We start from the raw sequence: 17533 nt of genomic DNA, 5'->3' as shown, positions 1-17533 counted from the left end.
CTGAAGTCAGTCTCACCAAGAAAACTCATTTTAGAAAGAAAGCTAATATTTCATTTGTGTATTCAGGAATCTAAGGAAGCATTTTTGACTATTACAAAAGTTTATTTAACAAAAAAATTTAATATGAAAATGTGTATGACTCAATTTTTGGTCATAGTGAAACTAGCGGTTTGAAGAGGGGCATGGATTTCTCTGCTGAACAGTTATTTAAACTCGTTCCAGGGCTTCCAACATGATGATACTATTTCCTCGTATTACCTAGGAAAGAGAAAAGTAAATTAATAGATCAATGATTACACGATTTTCACCAATTTATTGATTCTTCGATATATTTTTTTTTTCCTGATACTGGGGATCGAACTTTGGTCCTTGTGCTTGTGCAGCCGGTGGCAAAAACACTGAGCTAAATCCCCGGCCCTGATTCTTTGATATTACATGACAGTTTGTAAGGCTTTTTTCAAACCATACAGACACCAAATAAATAGTTTAATCACAACAGGAAGTCACTAATTCTTTTAGAAGAGACACATATTTATTTTGAAGGCCAATAATTAACTTTATGAGATGCTGAGTCACTGACTAGTTTTGCCTTTTAAATGGCAGGACTCAAATGAACATGCTTAACCCTGTCCTTAGCTCCAAAAACTGATGGGAAAAATAGGTACAGTAGAATATGCCAGTTTAGGGATATAAGATCATTTAGGGAGGCAGGCGGAGGAACCACTGAGCTAAATCCCTGGCCCTTTTTTTTTTTTTGGTACTATGGATCAAACTCAAGACCTTGTGCTTGGGAGGAAGAGTATAAGATCATTTAGGGAATAAACCAGGATGGAAGTTGTGGAAAGTAGGCCATACGATGACATTGTAGCTGGACCGAGGAAATTGGGTAGAATTTTGTCAATCTGGCAAACTGTTGACAGAACTAAGGTGAAGACAAAGTATAAAGAATCTAATCTATATTCAACAAAAAAGTTATAATGGGAAGTAGAAAGCAAAGGTAGCTGGCACCCCACCTTAGAAGGCTTTGAATGCCAATCTTAGTGTAGGGAGCATCATGAAACCAACAATTTGCTAGTTAAATGCTACATTTGGAGAAAAGACAGTAACCATTCTGGCAACAAAAAAATCTTAAGTGTTTGAATGAGATAGTACTTGGAGGTAGAAAGAGTTAGGAAGAAAGGGCCTCAGGAGCACAGTACCTGGCTTGAAAGGTAAATGAAAACTAGCAGGGACATCTACAAGATTGCAGACAAGATGGCTAGTACTGAATTCACAAGGAGAAAAATACGTGAACCTGGAAGCTGAGGGGACTGGGAACAACAGGTCCCTGACGGATTGTACATCACAATTATCTGGATAGTGAAGGCCACAAGGGGGATGACAGGCAATAATTTGAAATGTTTATTAGAAATACAGAATTCTGAATAAGACTCAGATGGAGCTGTGCTTATAGCCAACTACAGTAAAAGCAGCTAGAACTTACTTTCTTCCCTTACTGAAGGTAGCTTTAGTTATACATACACGATGATTCTGTCTCCTCACTGAAATTTAATTCTAGGACAGCAGGGTAATAAACTAGAAAAACCCAGGTTAACTAAGTACACAAAGTAAAAAGTAACTGGCAGCTCTGCACTGAGCAGATTAAAAATGTGTATTTGTTAGAAAGCAAAATTTCAAGTTTTATCCTACACATACTGAATAATCTAGATTAATAAAATATGCTGGAGAATTATATATATGCATGTTAGTCTGAAAGCTATGACCCTAATTATGGTCTGACTATGGGCCTCTCTTATAGAATACTGTAAAGCTCAAAATGATTTCCAACTGCTGGGCATGGTGGCACACACCTGTAATCCTAGCACTCAGAAGGGTGAGGCAGAAGCGGGGTGGGGATTTAGCTCAGTGGTGCCACGGCCTGCCTCGTAAATGCAAGGTCCTGAGTTTGATCCCTGGTACCAAAAAACCAAAAAACAAACAAAAACAAAACAAGAATCTCCACGAGTTCAAGGTTAGCCTGAACTACTGTGGTACCTTGGTTCACAAACTCAGTTCTCTCGACGATTCTAGTTCCAAACTGAATCAAATTTTCCCATTAGGTTAACATTGAACCCAACCACTGAATTTGATTCCATTCTTGTCCAACTTGGATTTGTGACCAGAATCATAGAAAGAATCGAGGTACCACTGTACATAGTGAGACCCTGTCACCAAAAAAAAGATGTCCAAAAGTGATTTCAAGCCCTAAGATCTTAGAAGCTTCTGTACAATTGAGATCTTACATACAGGTCATTGGGATATTATGACAACTGAATGACTGTATATGTTACACTAAAAAGGAAATGCAATGTATAATCTTGCCTGTTATTTGCCTTTTATTTATTACTCCAATTTATTTTTTTTTTGGGGGGGGAAGGGTTCATGTGTCTTTATTTGGGTTTTTTTTAAGCTTATTAGAACCTGTGAAGTACATGTTTATATTCCTTGTGACTAACTCTAGTTTAATCCAAGAATTTCATGCAACAGAATACATATTCTTAAAGAAAAATGAAATCTCTGAGAAGTCTTATCTTCACTTACCACCATTCCAATATTGTTCTGTTGCCCACTAGTTGCCATCTCCACACATTCATCTATCACAAGATTCATAAAGGGATCAAACCCTCGCAATATTCCTTGGACATGTCTGCCACCATTTAATTTCACTATAAAAAGGGAAAAAAGTTTTAATAAAATTATCAATGATTAACTATTCATTACAGATCAGGTGGGATACGACCCAGTTTAGAGTGAAACAGTTGCACAGGCCAGTAACGTGTGGTAAAAGAATTTACCAAGGGCTGGGGATTTAGCTCAGTGGCACTGCGCCTGCCTCAAAAGCACAAGGTCCTGAGTTCTCAAATTCTCAGTGATCCTCTTGCCTTAGCTTCCTGACCATTAGGATTACAGGTGTGTGCTAGCACACCTAGCACGTCAACATTTTAATTTATAAGCACTCTAAAGTAGTATATACATGAAAACAAGTTGTAAGTAACAGGGCTCAAGGTTTTATAGCTACTAACTGTATGGTAGAGCTGAGATTCAAACTAAAGATTGCTTACCTCTAAATCCCTTGTGTTTAATCCGTATGTATTTCAAGTAATGCATGGGTTAGGTTTTTAGTGAGGCTGAACAAATCTGTTTTTTCTACACATTTCCAAGAAATAAGAGTTAAATGCTCCTTGTCTAAGTCTTTTTTGGCTTGTTTGAAGGAAAAAAGGTTGATAAACCTTCAAATATTACAACACAGGGAACTCCTGTTAATTTTCTCAAAGTGGGAGAGGGCCTATTTGTGATAATCCCAAGTCTTAAGTACTGTTCAGTAAGGAAAGCTATCTAGTCAGAACTTTGATAAACCTGCTTGATTAATGGATATGAATCAGAGACTGTGTGCTTTAAATTTTTGTAAAGTGATTCCAAACATTACATACTGCCAAGATATAAGATAAAGCAAACGGGGCCAGGGATGTAGCTCAGTAGTGCTGTGCCAGCCTGGCAAGTGCAAGGTCCTGAGTTCCATCCCTGGTACCAGGAAAAAAAAAAAAGCTATACAGGTAATAGAGGCAAGATTAAAACAAACTTACATGATAATTTCTTGTCCATAAATCTGGAAAAAACAAGAGTAAAAATTACACATCTGACTTAATTTATACAATAGGAATATGAAATTTAAAATAGTAAAAACCTTGTATTGCTGTAAAGAGTGAAAGAACAATGGAACACCTAAATTAGGCATTATACAAAGCAATATAATTTGGGATGGGGGAAGATAATAAAAACAGAGTATGTTTAAACTACATAATCTTCATTAAATTCTTTTCACAAATATGAACTATGAAAAAAAGTTATTGTTAAAACTGTTTTGTTTGGGCTGGGGATTTAGCTCAGTGGTTCCGGCGCCTGCCTCACAAGTGCAAGGTCCCGAGTTTGATCCCCGGTACCAAAACAAAACAAAACAAAAGAAAAACTGTTTTGTTTCATTGACCTAATTTTCAGTGGTTGGATCTACACTTGATCTTAGCCAAAAGGCCGAGAAGCAATTCAGTGATTGGATCTATGACTAAACACAACAGAAAAACAAAGACTTGGTTATATTTTGGTTATCTCCAAAACGGTAATCAAACTACATCAAATTCAATTACTGTTTGAAATAGTAATGTTTATTTAATATTAAAGCTTTAAGCTTAAGTTTTCAGGACAGTTCTAAGACACATCTCAGCCAAGTACATATTTTAAAACTTTGGACAATTAGTTCTTTTTTTTTTTTTGGTACCGGGGAATCAAACTCGGGACCTTGCCCTTTTGAGGCAGGCGCTGGAACCACTGAGCTAAATCCCTGGCCCTTGGACAATTTGAATTAAACAAGACTATCCCATCACAGTAGGCCAGAATGAGAACATTAAGCTACGATATCAAATCAAATTTTATCTCTTCCAGTTATAGTCTACAAAATATGAATTTTTTTCTTTTGGTTTTCTGAGACAGTCTTGCTCTTTTCAGGCTAGCCTTGAATTCAGTATGTAGCCTACAGTGGCCTCGAACTTATGGTGAACCACCTGCCTCAGCCTCTCGAGCGTTGGGATTATAGGTGTGCACCACCATGCCTGGCTAGAAAGTATGAAATTTCACTCAACTTTAATGCATAGAATATCGTGGGACAATTCCAGCCAAGTATAATATAGGGTCCAGCTGGGTTGGTGGCACACACCTGTAATCCCTGTTACTCAGGAAGGTGAAGCAGGAGGATCACAACTTTGAGGGCCCGGGGTTCACTCCCCAGTGCTAAAAAAAGACACAGGAGCTGGGCATAGTAGTCCATGCAGCTACTTTGGGGGCTGAGGAAGGAAAAGCACAAGTTGAAGCCTTGTCTGGGAAATTAATGAGACTGTATTAAAAAAAAAAAAAAAAGAAAAAGGGGGCAAGGATGTAGCTCAGTGTGAAGGCCTTGAGTTTAATTCCCAGTACTGAGAACAAAAAAACACAAAGGTGTATTTAAATACAGAGTTATCAACATGAACTTATCCTTGTGCCTGACTTGACCCAACAGCAGATGAGCTATACAAAAGGAGCTCATACAGCTACACAAGGAAAATTAATCATTGTATTAACTTTGTGCTCCTTGTGCAACCCAACTACTACATGCAAAATTCCAGTATTATACATAAAGATAGAACTACTCAGTAGATACGGAACATGTGAAGTTCAGTCAAGAAGTGTTTTAGGAGGCCAAAGCTTTAAACTGGGTTTTATGTATAGGAAGGATATCCTACTGTTTGATGATACTGGGTCAAACTAACTTTCCCTGATTGGGGTAATGAAATGTTCTTACAGTTACAATATCAGAACAAGATACCACAGTACATACAAGTTTAATTTAATTATAAGGCAAGAATGTACACATTTAGCCGAGTGTGGTGGCGCACGCCTGTGATCCCAGCACTTGAGAGGCCGAGGAAGGAGAATCTCTGCAAGTTCGAGGCCAGCCTGGGCTATAAAGTAAGTTCAAGGATAGCCTGCACTATATAGCGGGATCCTGTCTATTAAAAAAAAAAGGAATGTACACATTTTGTGTGTACACATTTATTGAAACATCATATGGTACCAAATTAATACACTGTATTTATATATTGGTTAAAATTAATTTTCAGTTTTAAAAAGTAAGAAAAAGGAACGGGCTATCTATGCAAAAGCGCAAAGAACTACATTTTCTCCATGGCTTAAGTGGCTTTTCATTTCCTTATAAACTATCAAACACCTGCATTCCAGCCAATTCTGTAATTCCTTATGAAATTAACCCTCCAGCCACCTTACTCAGAACATGTTATTCAAGTAGTTCACCAAAGAGAGGGACTGGAGCTCTTCAAGTGAAGAGATAAGGATAGCGTCGGAAGACCTAGGCCGAGAACTCAAGTTGGACAAATGGAGGTGCCCTGGCTGCTAACCGGCCCGACCTGCGATGTCTACGATGGCTTTAAACTCCAAAGCGCCGGCCCCTGGTCGGGATCCTGGCGGGCTCAGACCGGAGGACATGTGGTGAAGGGACTCAAGCCGTTTGACCTAAACCCACCAGAGGAAAAGAAGGGAAACGCAGACGAACTAAGGGATGCGGGGCACGCAGAGAAGAGGCCCTTACGCGAGGGCCTCACGTACCACTTACTTTTTCAGCTCGGGAGGGTGAGCCTTGCTCATCTTGTCTAATCCACGGGCACAGAGATCCTTTGAAAGTGAATCTGCAGCTCACGTCGCGCTCCCGCGGTAGGCTCGGCGCTTTACGTCTGGCGTCACAAGTCGCGAGCCAATCGCCGGTCTGTAATTTTTACATTTCACCTCGCGATACTTAGGGGAAGCTAGGGCATGTGGGTAAGCCAGTTCCCAGTTGCGTCATCAGCGAGCGGCCAGGGAAGAGAGGCGGGGCCTCGATTCTATTTCCTTTGTCTAAAATTGAGATAAAGGTACCGCGTCTAGGTTCTGGGCGAAGTCAGCCAGTCCCTTTATTTTTGTGGATCTCGTGATTTTTTTTTTTTTTAAATACAGTATATGTGGAGTGAAAATGAACTCTGGTTAGTGGACCCATAATTTTTTTTGGCATATATACACCTAGAGCATACTGTCAGGTCAAAACATTTGTAGTACCCAAATTAATGGTCTTTCTGCAGCAGAACAGAGTAAAGGGACTGGGCCTAGCTGCAGAAATTTGAAGTCCTAGATTGTATTTCCAACTGACAGTTCTACAATTCTTTTTGGTACCGGGGATCGAACTCGGGTTCTTGCGCTTGTGCAGCAGGCAGCGAAACCACTGAGCAAAATCCCCGGCCCAGTCCTACAATTCTTGTAACACTGTTTCCAGGACTCCACTTAATGTCCCATTGCCCCTGTATATAAAATGTGAGGCACAGGATGTATTTTCTAATATGTGTACTGATTTTCCAAGTCAAGTGCACAAATATAAGAAAATGGGCTTCTACTTGCTTCTGTTATCCCAAAATAGGAAATTCCACGGATTATAGCATATTTAAATCAGAACAGAAGGGCTTGATGATAGTAAGTAGGGGATGGTTTTCCAAAATTAAATTCATTCCTAATGGCTATATGGGTGGGCATGGTGGTGGAAGCTTGTAATCCTAGCACTCTGGGAGGTTGAGGCAGAAGGATAGCAAATTAGAGCCCAGCCTTAGCCAGACCCTGTCTCAAAGTTTAAACAAAACAAAACAAAAAAACAGAAGTGTGAGCCTAGGGGCACTAAGGCCTTTGGTTCAATCCTCAGGACTGCGGGGCGGGGGGGGCAGTCTGTTTAAGTATCAATAATAGTAAGGACAGGGGCCAGGGATTTAGCTTGGTGGTGCCACGGCCTGCCTGGCAAGCACAAGGTCCTGAGTTCAATCCCTGGCCCCCCATAACCACAAACATCATCCATTTTGTATTCCTTTGTTGTTGAAGATTCTAGATGTTGAATTTTTCTCTAAAGAGGTCGTATTTCTTGACATTTGCTGTGTTTCATTGAAACTAGAAACCTCGGATACTGAATTTATTTTTATCTTCATAGACATTCTTTTTTTTTTTTTTAAGACAGGGTCTTGTGATGTGTACGTAGTCTGGGCTGTCCTTGAACCCAGGATCTTCCTGCCTCAGCCTCTCCAGAGCTGGGATTACAGGCAAGTGTGACCATGCCCACTTCTGACAGTTTTTTTCTGTTTTTTGAGACAGAGTCTTACTGTGTAGTTCAGGCTGGCCTTGCACTCACAATCCTCCTGCCTCAGCCTCCTAGGTGCTGGGATTACAGGCATGCATCACCATGCCTGGCTGACAGTTTCTTTTGTACATTAATGGACTTCAAGTCATACTACCCTATTCTTCCCTTAGTGCTCCCTATTTTAATGATCTAGTCCTGCATCTGAACTGTAACATAACTAATTCCCACTTTTCTGGACAGCTTCAGTTTATTTTAAAGATAACAAGAGAAACACTGAGAAAGTTATCACTACCCAGATAGGAGAAACCCAATTGTGAGGAGACAATGAAACTTTTATTTATGAGACCAAACCACTAGGAAAATGTATCACAGGCTTGACACAGCAAACAGACAGGCTATATAATCATTTCAAGTAATAAACTGGTAAAAAGACAACACATACCTCATCCAAAAGATAAGGTGCCATGCTGGGGCAGGAACACTATGTTGTAAAGGCCCCAGGCAAAAATGTTATTTGGTAAAGGAGTCACAGCTCAAATTGCTTACTTTTTGACCTTCCTGTTGCCAGGAGATTACCTCGATAAGGCGCTGTAATTCAGGAGGCTAACAGTGCTGGGTTTAGGCTTTTATTCCATTGTTTTATAAAAACCAGTTTCTTCAAGTTCAGTACTTCACAGCTCTCTTAACTAACCAACAGTTCCTATTTCAGTTTATCAGAGTCAAAACTCTTTACCCTACAAGGGAAAAGTGTCACTGCAAGATTGTCCTGTTAACTGCCACAAAAAGCATGAGGAAGGTCTGTTTTCCATATAGTGTGTGACACTAACTCATTTTTTGCAATCATTTCCAGATTGAAAGACATAGTGTACGAATATTAAGACATGCACATCCCTATCTTGATGGCTAAAAAAGGACATACACAAGGAGCCTTTCAGAGTTCTCATCTACTCTCTCAACTCCACATCTTAAATCCGCTTCATGCCCTTGCCTATAAAAACCAAGCAAAATGAAGGTATGTACCCCCTCCCCACACCTCTTTTGAGAGGGGTCTTGCTATGTAGTCTGGGCTCGTCTTGAACTCACTATGTAGCTCAGGCTGGCTTCAAACTCATGGCAATCCTTGTGCCTCAGCCTCCCAAATGCTGGGATTACAGGCTTGTAAGTTAGTTATCTGAATTTTGTTTTATGGCTTAGTAGAAAATAGTGTGGTGATATTTCTGGTACATAGAAAATTAGGTACAGAGACACTTCTGCAACTCCACCAGGTCACAGGCAGCTTAGAGGAACCTGCCAGCCTGCTAATATCTGTTTATTAAAACACAGGTACCTTGGAGGGTTCTCAGTTTGTACAACTGAGATCTCTACTGCCAGGATAAAGTCTTGCCACATGAAATTTAGGCTCTAAAACACTCTCTTGTGCTATCTTTGACCCAAACTTTAGCACCAATTTTTTTTTTTTTTCATTTCATTTTCTAGCATCCAAATGTAGAGCAATCAGGGTCCAGAGGCAAGTGAAATGTCTTAAACTTGCTGTCATCCTTAGTTTCTTCATTCGTAAGTTTTACTTCCTGCCCTAATCCCCGATGGCCACTGGCAAAGACTTTTATTTCCCAATGGATGAGAGAGACTCCTTCATCCTTTTGGTCATAGTTGGAATGAGGTTCATGTGGTCATCTACACACTTGGCCACACAACTGTCCAGCTGTTGTTTCACCTGAAGCTCTTTATTCCCCGCATCCATTGAATCTTTGGCTTTGTCGTTGCAATGCATCGTGCACCGGGCCAGGCGGTCCTATGGCAAGAAGGAAGAGAAGGCTGAAAGGCTGGCCTTCATTTACTGGGTGCTGACTGTGTGCCAGGTCTTGGCTACAGGCTTGATGTCTATTATCTTGTTCAGTTAAAATGACACAGAGTGCAAAATTGTCTTGGCTGACACAGGAGAGCTCACACAAACCATTACTAAGCAGGGGATGAGCAAATAAATTGTACAGAAGACTGGTTGCTAGTGAGAGGTTACTAAAGGTTACTGTCAGGTTTAGAAACACCTTGATTCCTTTGTGTTCTTTTGCAGTACTTGGGACTAAATCCAAGAAACATTGAGCTACACTGCCAGCCATTTTTTATTTTGAAACAGGGTTTTTCTAAGTTTACCCAGGCTGGCCTTAAACTTGGGATCCTCCTGCCTCAGCCTCCTGAGTAGTTGGGGTTACAGGTGCACATCACCATGCCCAGCTCTATCTTGATTCTTTAATGTCTGTCCTTGCTACAGAGAAACAATTCAACTATAGTATATGTTAAGCACCTACTATGTGCCAGTCTTCTAATATTGTGAATAGAACAATAAATAAAATGGATAAAGTTCTTGTCCTCATGGGACTTACATTCTAGTGCAGGGATAAGTAACTAGAGATGTTGACAGCTGGATATCTGAATCTTGAATTTAGGAATAAGATACAAATGCAAGAGTTGTCAGCATATAGATGATATGTATAGTTAGCTATGAAGAGACAAGCCCAAGGACAGCCTGCACCCTCCAATCCTCAGATGCTGGAGAGTGGAAGAGCCAGCAAAGGAAGCCAGGAGAGTGGCCAGCCAGGTGTGGTGGTGCACACCTATAATTGTTGCACTCTGGGAGATTAAGGCAAGAGGATTTTGAGTTTGGGCCCAGACTGGGCAATTCAGTGACTTATGAAGTTAAAACAAAACAAAAGGGCTAGGGACGTTGCTCAGTGCAAAAGCCCTGGGTTCAATTCCCAGTATGGAGGAACAACAGCAACAAAAAACGGTGCCAGAGAGGGAGTTGGAAAACCAGGAGGTGTTCTGGTGGCAAAATGAAGAATAAAATGATTCAAGGGGAAGATGCAAACAGATTAAGATGAAGGCTGATCACTGACCAGTAACCACTGGACTTAGCCCCGTGGAGGTGCACTCACAACTACAAGACCAGAAGGCACAGTGTGAGAGTGAAAGTCTGCCTGGAACAGACTGCAAAGAGAATGGAAGGAGAAAGTTACATAGTAACCCAAGAATCAAATTTTCAAAGACTGCATCCAAAAAATTAGATGTCAGAATGAACACAAAGAAACCCTTTGGAGTTTCATGATCTTGGAGCTTTTCCTTCAAAATGGCAGTAATTTAGCTAAGTTTTGTACAGCAGAATGTAAAAATGTATCACATTTGAGCCGGGATTTAGCTCAGTGGTTCCAGCACCTGCCTCCCAAGCACAAGGTCCTGAGTTCAATCCCTGGCACCAAAAAAAAAAAGTATCACATTTTAGGGATAATGTTTTCATGTGAAGAGAATCTCAGGCTATGAAAGACTGGTTGAGAAGAGAGCTCTTCTTTCAAATTCTACAAAAGTATACTTACAGCAGTGGTGGGGAACCTATGGCACAGGTGTTACTTGTTATTCTTTTAAGACAAAAGATATTAATGTATGAGTTGTTTTCTATACTAAAACCTCAGTATTCAGGTTTAATTACAGCGTTAGCACTTTGCAATAAGTTAAGTGGGTTTTGGGTTGTAGTTGGGATACTTGTCTCTAAAAGGTTCGCCATCACTGACTTAGAGGAAGGGAGTAAATGAAGCTGCAGATACCTCACCTCTTATTTCAGAGAGGGAATAAGGGAACTCTCTTAGTAGGCCTGTATGGGGCATGTGAGCCATGCATCACTAAATCAACAATGCCTCATATAAATCACTGCACCTCAGTGACACAGGAACTGCTCTCTGGGTGTAGAAGCAGGGACAGTCCGGAGTAGGTGTGTGAATCAACAAAATAATGGTAGGACCTTGCTCTAATCTGTTCCTTTTCTTTGTGGTACTGGGGATGGAACCCAGGCCTCTGCACTGAGCTCCATCTCCAATCCTTTTTATTTTGAGATGGTCTTGCTAAGCCAAAGTTGCCCAGGCTTGGTATGAATTTATCATCCTTCTGCCTTACCCTCCAGACTGGCTCCACACCCAGCTATCATCTGCACCTTTTAAAAATTATCTTATTCCACTTTCCCAGGGATCCTGCTGTTTTAAAAATGAATTAATATAAATTTTAGGGAGTTTTATACTATACAGTACCCAGACTGTATTTGGTGCTCAACATGACAAAATAACAAGGCATAAAAGCTTTTTTGCTCATGGACTTCCCTATTATGTTATTGTTTCTGTGGGAGAATATGGTTCAACTTAATAGCACTCAACTTCCAGGACTTTTCCAGAATTTCAAACCCTGTGAAGACTGGTCAGCCATAGGACCGTCACAAATGTTAACAGAACCAAGACACTAAAGCCAAGAGCTGTGAACAAAAAGCTTGCCATTTCCTGGGGTAGGGCACACCAAGGTCTAGAGATATCTGGTTGAAATATTCCTCACCTGGAACTTTTCCAGCTCATTGGTCACCAAGGCCTGGGCCTGAGCCAGAGGTGCATGGCAGCGCTCAATGCACTGGTGCACTTGCTGCATGGACGCCTGGTTGTCCTCACAGCAGTTGGCACTGCACCGGAACATGAGGCCCTGGGTAGGAAGAAGAGCAGAGCCTGGTTAGGTAGGAAAATCTCTGAGGGCAAAGACAACCAGGGAGTTCTACAAAGGTAAGGAGGCCACGTTTGTATTTGCATCTCCTTCTCCACACTTCACTTCTTAAAACAGGCATCAGGATCTTAAAACTATGACTGGAAAAATTATCCTCTGTGCCTATTACAGTGTTTCAAGGTCTTCTTGCTGTTAGCTCTTTGGCACTTGTTGCATCAATGGCTGGGTGAGTGGAGCAGGAAGGGGCGGGCCAGATGAAGCCATGTTCTGAAAACCTAGGACCAAGTTCAGAGGCGGCAATTTGGTAATCTGCATTTCAGCCTGACAGCCGATCCATTAATCAATGACTCAAGAATAGTTATAAAGGAAACCCATAATCTAGTGAGGGGGCAAACCCAACACCCACAAAACATTTAGGGGATCCAAGATGAACAGCATATAAACCAGCGCAGGTGAGGCGGGGCGGGATGAACTTCTGCCTTGGGGTCTTTGACCTTGGCGGTGCCCTTCCCGGGGCTGACGCTGCTCACCTGCGGAAGGGGCCGCGCTACGGGGAAGGTGGAGGACAGCGCCTCATACCAGGGGACATCCCGCCGCCGGGCTGGACGGAGGGGGGGGGCGCGGCCTCGCGCGTGGCCGGGGCGCACGGACGTCACGCGATCAGCCGCAGCTCCGACAAGTTCTGTCTCAGTGCCTGGCGGGCTTCCGAGGAGCCCCGGGGACCCCACGGGCGCTCAGCCCCAGAGCGCGGGGAGGGGAAAGCGGTGTCGCGCTGGCTCGGCGGCTGACGAGGGCCCGGGACCCCAGCCACGGAAAAGGGGGTCCCGGCTCGGCCCCGCCCGTTACCTGCATCTTCCGGATGTTCTCCCTCTCCACACTCTTCACCATGGAGTCCACCGCCTCCTGCACTCGGAGCTGCTGCAGCTCCGCCATAGCGACCCCGCGCTGCCCTACGCCAGCGCCCACATGGCTTTGCCACCGCCCCGCGCCCCGCCCCCCGCCGCCGTCGCCGCCCCGCGCCCCGCCTCCCCACCGCCCCGTCCCCCAGCCGACCCGTCCCCACTCCGCCTCCTGGCGGCCTCGTTGAGCTACTACATGCCAGCGCCCAAGCCCGCTCTCTCCCTCGACTGAGCCCCTCATCCCACTCAAATTGGGTCCTGAGTACTTCGGCTGGCTTCCAGCCTCCCTTTTGCCACCTCCTTCTTTGTTCCCTGCCTCTGTCCCTTCCTTCAGGTTATTAACATATATTTAATGTAATTAGCATACAGATGAATGTCCAGATCTTGGGTATACAGTTTGAGGTTTTTTTTGTTTTTTTTTTTTGGTATCGGGTCCTTGCGCTTGCGCAGCAGGCGGCGAAACCACTGAGCTAAATCCCCGTCCTTCAGTTTGAGTTTTTCACAAGCCTTGCCCTTTGTCAATCTGTGCTTTTTCTCCTAGGAGCCCTCTTCCTCTAACTCCATGGATCTGTTTTCTATCACTATGGATTATATATTCCCATTCTAATATATATATAATATAATATATAATAATATAATATATTTTGTATATATATTCTTTTTGTGTCTGGTTTCTTTCACACAGCACAATACGTTTTAGACTGAAACATGTTTTTAAGTTCCCTTTTCTTATTGAATAATATTCCATTGAATGGACATAGTGACATAGTCAGAGGTCACCATAGGGACAGAGGACAAACGCAGCCTTAACCTGTTACTCATTAAAAAAGTATGTTTTGTGTAGTCAGGGACTTAAAAGTGTTTTTTGCTAAAAACAGTGACTCTTCACTTAGGCCTACAGATGCTCAATAGGTAACTAACAGCAAAACAAAGCCTGACCTTTATTTTGTAAAGCTTTGGGTCAAATCCCTTTTCAGCTCTGCATATAGGCAAGTTAGTCATTTAGGGAGGGTCTGTCTAAAAGATGGTAAAATAGAGTTGCTTAAGCCTGAATTTATGTAACCTATCTCATCATCCCTCAAGACTGAGGACACCAAGATAAGGATTTACGAGGACATTCAGCTACATCCAGAAGTCTTGTTGCCCTAAACCTACAGTCACCTTGGATTCCAGCAGTCTCACAAGACTGAGACCACCCCTCCAGGAAAGAATAATCATATCTTGGCAACTGAATTGCCCCTCAAGTCAGCAGGATTCCTCCAGGGCTTCTTAAATAATGGTCAGCTAAACCCCAGCCCACATCACAGCCTGAGAATGTTAGCTGCTCTTTTGTTTGTGGGCCAGTGTGATCTTCAGATCTGTGTCCTCTTTAGCTCCTCAGACTGAAGCCCCTTTCCTATTTTTCTCTTTTGTTTGTTTGTGGGACAGCTTGATTTTTGTCAGAGCTGTATCCCTCCTTCATTTTCACTTACTTTCCAATTTTTCTGTAAATTCATATGGATCACTTGAATTTTAATTTCCATTATCACTGAAGTAAGGACTTGTACTAACTGGTGACAGTATCACAACTTGTTTAGCCATTCCTCTGTTGGTGGCCATTTCTGTCTTTTCTAGTTATTAGCTGTTATAAATAAAGTAGAGGCTATGAACATCTTTGAACAAGTCTTTGGTAGATACAGATTTTTTTTTTATTCTTGGGTAAATACCCAGAAGTGGAATTGTTGGATCATGTTTGTGCATATATTTCTTTCTCTTTTTTTGGTGCTAGGGATCGAATTTGGGACCTTGCGCTTGCAAGGCAGGTGGTGGAACCACTGAGCTAAATCCCCGGCCCTATGCATATATTTCTAATAAAAAAAATTAAGGGCAGTGTGGGAGCTAGAGGTACCCAATCAACAGCGAAACAGGTCCAGTATTGCCTGCAATGTGGAGCTGTTTCTGACGCCCAGAACAAGTCTATTAGCATCCCCTCACTTGACCCCCATCTTTACTGTGCTATGCATTTGTTTATTGAACACATGTTGGGCACCATGCTAGGTAGGGGCTGCCCTGGAGAAGGGAGGTCAGTGGAGAAGGGCAAGGTATCAGTTGCAGGCAGTGTTGGAAAAGCTGTGCTGGAGACAGCCCAGGGGGCAAGAAGGAAGCAAGTGTGTATCAGTCTCAGGAGAGCCCTCTTACAGGAGGCAAGGCTTGCATTGAATCTTTTAACCAAAAAGCCATTGCTTGGCCCTTGAGTGTGTGAAGAGAGTGTCAGGCCAGGCATGAGAGGCTGCTTTGAAGCTTTGGGGAACTGCCTGGAGTAGAAAAGAAGACTGGTGGATGAGCCCCACAGGAATGGGACCCTGTTGGTGGCATTCAAGCATTTGCTGTCCTTGGGCACTAGATGGCAGGGTAACCCTAGTGTGAGAGTAGTGGGCAACCTGTCAACCCACGGGCCTCTCAAGAGAGACATCTACTTGTATCACGCAGCCTTCTCTCTCCCTAGTGCCGGCAGCTCCCTGGAAACCACTGTTCAGGGGCTAGGACTCCTGTCCACCTCAAACCTGGCGACAGGCAGCTCTCAGCAGCATCTGGAATCAGTAACACTGGCTGTTCCCTACTGGGTCAAGTGCTTTACACTGATTTTCTCGTTAAGCTCCCACAGCAGTCCTCTGAGATGGGTACTTTTCTCCCATTCAGGGCAGAAAACGGAGGCCTAGGGAGGTGAAGTAACTTGCTAACTGTTGTACATTCAGAAACTGGTGGTGCTAGACTTCCCACGCTGATGAGCGGATGGTGACTGTGCAAGAAGGAAATCTCTCTTGTGACTGACTTACTGGGTGTGCTTATATCCCCACATTCCACAGAAAGTTTTTCTTTCTTCTTTAAAGCACAATCTGAAATTCTTCACTTTCCCTCCTTTTCATAAAAGGTCAGACTGAGGGCTGGGGATTTAGTTCAGTGGTTCTGCCACCTGCCTCGCAAACACAAGGTCCTGAGTTCGATCCCCGGTACCAAAAAAAAAAGGTCAGACTGAAAATTTCTAGTACCTTCTATGTATGAGCACTCAGTTAATTGCACTAAAGTGAGTTTTAAAAAATCGTTGAGTCATATAGCCTTATTAGTTTATGTACACAAAACGAATGATTCTTGGCTATTGTGTCTCTTCAACGTAACCCACCCTATGCCACAGGGTGTTTTTTTGGTACCGGGGATCGAACTCGGGTCCTTGCGCTTTCGCAGCAGGTGGTGAAACTACTGAGCTAAATCCCTGGTCCCATAGGGTGTATTTTTATTTCTATTTTTTTTCCTACTTTTACTTGGCCCGAACCCACTCTGCAGGGCGTTTTTTCCTACCTTTAATACATGTGAAACTTGACCATCAATTAAAAAAAAAAACCTAAATGAATGATTCTTTAGTATTTATGAAGAAAGGATTTTTTTTTTTTTTTTGAAACAGAGGCTTGGTCTGTACTCCAGGCTGATCTCAAGCTCTCAATCCTGCCTCAACCTCCTGAGTGCTGGGAGTACAGGTGTAAGACACTATACTGGCACTATACTGGGCTATGAAAAAGGAACTGACTTCCACTTGTCTCTGGAAACAAATTCTTTGTTAAAGAGGCTTTGACAAATAGGTTATTTGGAAATGAACTTTCTTTCTTTCTTTGGGGAGAGGGAGGGATAGGATTTTCCTATGCAGTTCAGGCTGGCCTCGAACTCACACTCTTCCCTCAGCCTCCTAAGTGCTAGGATTATAGGTGTGCATCACCATACTGGTTTGAACTTCTTAATTTTCAAAGATGTGGGTAATTTTTAGGCAATTTTGGTGATTGTATTATGGTCAGCAAACATACTCTGTGTAATTTCATTCTTTTGATGTGTTGAAACTTCCTTTATTGTACCAAAAAAGACTTTTCTGACTGGCCCTCTCCTGCCTTGTATGCCTCTGTCATAAATTTTCTTAACATCCTGTGCTGGTTTGTGACAGTGCCCATCAATAGTACTCATTACTTGTCCCATTTTTTTTGTAGATTATAAATTCCTTGAGGACAGGGACCATATCTGTTCTTTTCATTGTTCTTCCTCATTTCTTAGTGTCTGGCAGTACCCTTCAGGAAGTTTGTTTAATGAATGAATAAATTAATTTCACTTTAAAATTAATTAATCAGATTACTAAAATATTTGGAAACTAGAGAAAAGGAACAACAAATAGATAGATGAAATGTAAACTGGGTACAGTGGCCCATGCCTGTAATCCAGCTACTCAGGAGGCTGAGGCATCATAAGTTTGAGGCCAGCCTGGGCAACACAGGAAGAACCTGTCTTTCTTTCTTTCTTTTTTTTTTTTTACTTAAATTATTTTATTGGTACATTTTAGGTATACAACACATTTACATTT

General features: G+C 42.4%; 2 protein-coding genes and 1 pseudogene across 3 annotated transcripts; all 3 read right to left on the bottom strand.

Annotated features, from left to right (window-relative positions):
• Positions 1–81: 81 nt before the first annotated feature.
• Positions 82–6353, bottom strand: Snrpg (small nuclear ribonucleoprotein polypeptide G). The gene is made up of 4 exons (XM_004849909.3): positions 6197–6353; positions 3624–3646; positions 2581–2705; positions 82–258 (listed from the first exon to the last, which is right to left on the bottom strand). Exons 1-4 carry the CDS (start codon positions 6226–6228, stop codon positions 208–210), a joined length of 231 nt encoding a protein of 76 aa, XP_004849966.1. The 5' UTR covers positions 6229–6353; the 3' UTR covers positions 82–207.
• On the bottom strand, positions 3925–4080 carry LOC147827108 (U2 spliceosomal RNA; annotated as a pseudogene).
• Positions 6354–8341: 1988 nt separating the features above from the next.
• Timcc (TIM double twin CX3C motif chaperone) lies at positions 8342–13255 on the bottom strand. 2 transcript variants are annotated; one of them, XM_087215939.1, is made up of 3 exons: positions 13103–13237; positions 12098–12238; positions 8342–9521 (listed from the first exon to the last, which is right to left on the bottom strand). In XM_087215939.1, the coding sequence occupies exons 1-3, from the start codon at positions 13187–13189 to the stop codon at positions 9333–9335; spliced, it is 417 nt and encodes a 138-aa protein (XP_087072065.1). In that variant the 5' UTR covers positions 13190–13237; the 3' UTR covers positions 8342–9332. The 2 variants fall into 2 exon arrangements, with proteins under 2 accessions (XP_087072065.1, XP_087072066.1); XM_087215940.1 differs by having other exon boundaries at positions 9046–9521; positions 12098–12531; positions 12787–13255.
• Between the last annotated feature and the right edge of the window lie 4278 nt (positions 13256–17533).

This window comes from Heterocephalus glaber, unplaced genomic scaffold (assembly GCF_053883595.1).
Source record: "Heterocephalus glaber isolate CG9 unplaced genomic scaffold, H.glaber_assembly_v1.0 deba00001456, whole genome shotgun sequence".
Lineage (NCBI taxonomy): Eukaryota > Metazoa > Chordata > Mammalia > Rodentia > Bathyergidae > Heterocephalus > Heterocephalus glaber.
This window is presented reverse-complemented; position numbering and strand designations above follow the sequence as displayed.